Here is a 5,930-nt window from a genome sequence, read left to right on the forward strand (position 1 = left end):
TCAAAATGCCAACACAATTCCTCACAGAAATTAAAAGGATAATTTTCAGCATTATATGGAAATACAAAACCCCTAAATAATCCAGAGTACTAATACAACTCCTGAAGGTATTACCATCCTCAATCGCAAACTGTACTAAAAAGCTACAGTAATAAAAATAGTATGGAGCTGGGGAGTGGTGGCGCATGCCTTTAATCCCAGCACTTGAGAGGCAGAGACAGGCAGATTTCTGAGTTTGAGGCCAGCCTGGTCTACAGAGTGAGTTCCAGGACAGCCAGGGCTACACGGAGAAATCCTGTCTCAAAAAAACCAAAACAGGTCCTTTCCGTGCTACCCTGGGAAGGGTCCATACGGCGTTGTTCTTGATTCCCATCGTAACTTAAAGGGAAACCTATACAACGTCCGGAGCCCTTGTCGTCTTGCAGATGAAGGAGGGGGATGTCCTCAAATTCCTTGCTGCGGGAACCCACTTAGGTGGCACCAACCTTGACTTTCAGATGGAGCAGTACTTCTACAAAAGGAAAAGTGACGGTATCTACATCATAAACCTGAAGAGGACCTGGGAGAAGCTGCTGTTCGCAGCTCGAGCTATTGTTGTCATCGAGAATCCTGCTGACGTCAGCGTCATCTCCTCCAGGAACACTGGCCAGCGAGCTATGCTGAAGTTTGCTGCTGCCACGGGAGCCACTCCGATCGCTGGCCGCTTCACACCTGGGACCTTCACTAACCAGATCCAAGCAGCCTTCAGGCAGCCACGGCTTCTAGTGGTGACCGATCCCAGGGCTGACCATCAGCCACTCACAGAGGCCTCTTATGTCAACCTGCCCACCATTGCTCTGTGTAACACAGATTCTCCCCTGTGCTATGTGGACATTGCCATCCCATGCAACAACAAGGGAGCACACTCAGTGGGTCTGATGTGATGGATGCTGGCCAGGGAAGTACTCTGCATGCGAGGTACTATCTCCCGTGAGCACCCCTGGGAGGTCATACCTGATCTTTACTTCTACAGAGACCCAGAGGNGATTGAGAAGGAGGAGCAGGCTGCTGCCGAGAAGGCTGTGACCAAGGAGGAATTCCAGGGTGAATGGACCGCACCAGCTCCTGAGTTCACTGCTGCTCAGCCTGAGGTGGCTGACTGGTCTGAGGGTGTGCAGGTTCCCTCTGTGCCCATCCAGCAGTTCCCCACGGAAGACTGGAGTGCACAGCCAGCCACTGAGGATTGGTCAGCAGCTCCCACAGCGCAGGCCACTGAGTGGGTTGGCGCCACCACTGAGTGGTCCTGAGCTGCTGTGCAGACGCCTGAGCAAAGGGAAATAAGATGGAAGGAAAATAAAGTTCCTAAAAGCTGAAAAAAAAAAAAAAAAAGAAAAAAACAAAACAAAACAAAACAAAGAAAAATAGTATGGTCTTGGCATAAAAGGGAACATGTTGATCAGTGGGATTGAATTGTAAATCTAGACATAAATTCATATGCATATGGACGTTTGATCTTAAATAAAGAAGCCAGAAACAAACTGGGAGGGAAAAAAGCTGCATCTTTAACAAATTGTGCTTATCAACCAGGATGGCTAATGTAGAAGAATGCAGACAGAACTGTATTTATCGCCCTGCACAAAACTCAACTCTAAATGGATCAAGGCCTTCCACAAGGCCAGATTCCCTAAATTGATCAAAGAAAAAAAAATGAGAAATAGTCTTGAGTTCAGTGACACAGGCAGACCTGGACAGTTCACTGATATCACAGGCACTGAGAACAACAATGAATAAATGGGAGCTTGTGTAACTGAGACACTCCTCGATGGAAAAGGTCACCATTGTGTAGACAAACAGGCAGACAGAAGAAGGGAAGTGATCTTTACCAACTACATATTTGTTAGAGAGCTAATATCTAAAACATATAGCCGGGCAGTGGTGGCACACGCATTTAATCCTAGCACTTGGGAGGCAGGGGCAGGCAGATCTGAGTTCGAGGCCAGCCTGGTCTACAGAGTGAGTTCCAGGCCAGCCAGGACTACAAAGAGAAACCCTGTCTCAAAAAACCCAAAATAAATAAATAAATAAATAAATAAAATAAAATATATAAAGAGCCCAAAAAACTAGATATCAAGAAAACAAATAACCCAATTTAAAAAATGGAGTACAGACCTAAACAGAAAGTTCTCAAAAGATAAGACACAAATCGCTGAGAGACCCTTGAAGAAATGTTCAGTATCCTTAGCTACCAGGAAAATGCAAATGAAAACTACTTTGAGATTTCATCTTATACCGGTTAGAATGGCCTGCATCGTTAAAACAAATGACAGCACATGCTAGCAAGGTCATGGGATAAGGAGAAAGCTCATCCATTGCTTGTGGGAGTGCAAGCCTGCACAGTCACTGCAGAAGGCAGTGTGGCCATTCCTCAGGAAGCTGGGTGTAGATCTACCTCAAGATCCAGTTCTGCCATTCTTGAGCATGTACCCAAAGGATTCTCACCTGACTACAGCAGCACTTACCTGCTCATTCATGCTCACTGCTGCTCCATTCATAAAGCCAGACACTGGGAACAACTTAGCTGTCTGGCAACCGAAGAATGGATAAAGAAAATGTGAGCTGGGCATGGTGGCACATACCTTTAATTCCAGCAGTCAAAAGGCAGAAGCAGGTGGATCTCTGTGAGTTCAAGACCAGCCTGGGCTACTGAGCAAGTTCCAGGACAGGACAGCCAGGACTACAAAAAGAAAATCTGTCTTGAAAAAAACAAAAAACAAACAAAAAAACAAAAACAGAAAGGGAAAAGAAAATGTATATTTGCACGATGGTATATTACTCAGCTGTTTAAAAAATGAAGTCATGAAACCTGCAGGTAAATGGATGGAATTACAAAAATCAGCCTGAGGTAACCAGACCCCAAAAGACAAATGTGATACGTGTGTTTGTACATAGATGTTGGCTTTTAAGTCTTTACTAAGCATGCCACAACTTGTATAAAACAGGTATAGAATAATGGGCTAGGTGGGAGGGAAAGATTCCCTGAGGAAGGGAAATAGGATTTATAGTTATGGAAAAACAGGACAAGGGGACGCTGGAATGGGAGTTTTAAATGGAGAGGGTGGTAAGGGAGAAAACACAGACAGGAACAGTTAAAACTAAGGGCCATTTGAGGAGTCATATGGGAAACTTATGCAATAGAAACTTTTTATCTATACATATACGAAAAAAATCTAAGTGTAATCGCCAAATAACTGGGAGATGAAACCCCAAGTAGACACCTCTTACCTCCGAATGAAACTTGGGGTGCCTGGATTGGGTTACATCTAATTGAGTTGTTGACCAAGGGGGCCCCATGGAGACTCCCAAATAGCTCGTGCTATTGCAAATGCTATTGATTTCTGCCCATCAAACTCATCATAAGACCCTATTGCTGAAGACAACACTTACACAACTCCTTGAATATGGAGTTACGTCGAGCTGGTGCTCGATGAGAGCTACACTCCTACTGTATAGTGTACACAGCCCCGGAAAGGTACTCTACATGCTACTAGAGGAGAAATTTAAACACTAAGCCAGCTATAAAACCTTCAGTCTAACAATGGTGACCTGCCTTCATGGTTCACTAGTGTATGAGTGCCACATAAGTTGTGGGAGTAACCAACCATTTCATAAGATGGACCCATCCCCAACACTGCTCAGATGGCTAAGAGCCTGAAACTAGATAGGACAAATACTATTATTCTGGAAAAGGCACGCAGCGATAAAATGACTCCTAGCAACATTCTGCTATATCCGTAGATCAACTATCATCAAAGATTCTTTCACCTGCAGGAGATGGGAACAAATACAGAGACCCACGACTTGACAATATGCTGAGAATAAGAAGGAGAGATCTTGGAAAACACAGTCCGATTTCTCCCCGTCTGGGCCCAGGGACCTTTGTGGAGGAGGAGTCAAAAGGGTTGTGAGGACTAGCGGGGATGAGAAACAAGGGAGTAGAATGTGGTGGTTCGAATATGCTTGGCCCAGGGAGTGACACTATTAGGAGGTGTGGGCTTGTTGGAGTATGTGTGGCCTTGTTGGTGTGGGCTTTAATACCCTCATCCTAGCTGTCTGGGAGCTAGTCTTCTCTTAGCAGCCTTCAGATAAAGATGTAGAACTCTCAGCTCTGCCTGCACCATGTCTGTCTGGACACTGCCATGCTTCTGCCTTGATGATAATAGATTGAACCTCTGAACCTGTAAACTAGCCCCAGTTAAATGTTGTCCTTATAAGAGTTGCCTTGGGGCTGGAGAGATGGCTCAGCAGTTAAGAGCACTGACTGCTTTTCCAGAGGTCCTGAGTTCAAATCCCAGCAACCACATGGTGGCTCACAACCATTTGTAATGAGATCTGATGCCCTCTTCTGGGATGTCTGAAGACAGCTACAGTGTACTTACATATAATAAGTTTAGGAAAAAAAAAAAAAAGAGTTGCCTTGTTCATTGTATCTGTTCACAGCAGTAAAACCCTAAGACAGTATGAAAAAAAATGTTTTCAGAAGACTGTGTTTTAACCTTTAGTTTTATTTTATGTGTGTCTTAGTCAGGGTTTCTATTCCTGGACAAAACATTATGACCAAGAAGCAAGTTGGGAAGGAAAGGGTTTATTCAGCTTACACTTCCATACTGCTGTTCATCACCAAGGAAGTCAGGACTAGAATTCAAGCAGGTCAGGAAGCAGGAGCTGATGCAGAGGCCATGGAGGGATGTTTCTTACTGGCTTGCTTCCCCTGGCTTGCTCAGCCTGCTCTCTTATAGAACCCAAGACTACCAGCCCAGAGATGGCACCACCCACAAGGGGCCTTTCCCCCTTGATCACTAATTGAGAAAATGCCCCACAGCTGGATCTCGTGGAGGTGCTTCCCCAACTGAAGCTCCTTTCTCTGTGATAACTCCAGCCTGTGCCAAGTTGACACAAAACAAGCCAGTACACATGTGTATAGGTGTTTTGCCTGATGTATGTTTCTGTACCATGTGTGTGCAGTGCCTGTGGAGGCCTGAAGATGGTATGGAATCTCCTGGGACTAGAGTTACAGACACAGACAGTGTGAGTGGGCATGTTCATTCTGGGAATGGAACGTTGAAACTCTGGAAAGCAACCATTGCTCTTAATCACTAAGCCATCGCTCCAGCCCCTTTACTCATTTCTTAAGTAGTCAAAGGTAACAACAAAAAAGATATTTTAAATATACCTTTGCTAAGTGGTCAAAAAATTCTAAACTGGAACCTGGTGTGAAGGTATACACTGTAGGGGTCGGCCTGCGGCTCTCATGTCTGGGTTCGAGCCTGGGATGCATCTTGGAACTGAAAGAAAAGAGGGAATCTAGGTGGGTAAAGAGAGAAATGGAGTCAAGACAGTATTCTGATCAAGACTCCACTTTAATGTCGGCAAAAAACGCTTTATAAAGAAGAGGGGAGGCCCATTCCCAGTCACACAAAGTTCCTTTGAAGTTGTCAGATCAGCCTTTTAGTAGGACCCCGCGAAAATCACAGTTCATAGCTAACTTAGGAAGATCTTGGAGAACTGGTTTGGCCTCAGGCAGGTAGCAGGTAGTGGCACATCAAAGGAGAGTGACGAGAAGCAGCACAGCAGGTGGCTCTGCCTAAGTGGAGGATGGTCACAGCCAGCCTTGCTAGGCTGGAAGGAGGTAACCTTTAATCCCAGCACTCAGGAGGCAGAGACAGGAGGATCTCTGTGAATTCAAGGGCAGCCTGGTCTATGTTATGTAGTGAGGCTAGCCAAAGCTACATAGAAGAGAGACTCTCTCTAAACAGCAAAAACAAAACAAGACAAGGAAATTCTGAATTGGTCTTTTGTTAGGCACACTTAAAATGTAAATTTAAAAGTTTTATGAATAGCCTATAATAGAGAAATACTTTCAATGATTTTGGGGCTTTGGTGTGTATGAAATA

General features: G+C 44.8%; 1 protein-coding gene and 1 pseudogene across 1 annotated transcript; both read left to right on the plus strand.

Annotated features, from left to right (window-relative positions):
• The first annotated feature begins 418 nt into the window (after positions 1 to 418).
• LOC110300344 (40S ribosomal protein SA-like) lies at positions 419 to 935 on the plus strand. Its single transcript, XM_021170491.2, has one exon. It carries the CDS (start codon positions 426 to 428, stop codon positions 921 to 923), a length of 498 nt encoding a protein of 165 aa, XP_021026150.1. The 5' UTR covers positions 419 to 425; the 3' UTR covers positions 924 to 935.
• LOC115031756 lies at positions 916 to 1,317 on the plus strand (annotated as a pseudogene).
• Positions 1,318 to 5,930: the final 4,613 nt, after the last annotated feature.

This window comes from Mus caroli, chromosome 8, assembly GCF_900094665.2.
Source record: "Mus caroli chromosome 8, CAROLI_EIJ_v1.1, whole genome shotgun sequence".
Taxonomy (NCBI): Eukaryota; Metazoa; Chordata; class Mammalia; order Rodentia; family Muridae; genus Mus; species Mus caroli.

What these genes read in the sequence shown, in the direction of transcription:
- LOC110300344 (XM_021170491.2), top strand. Translation starts at nt 426, where the DNA reads ATGAAGGAGGGGGATGTCCTCAAATTCCTTGCTGCGGGAACCCACTTA.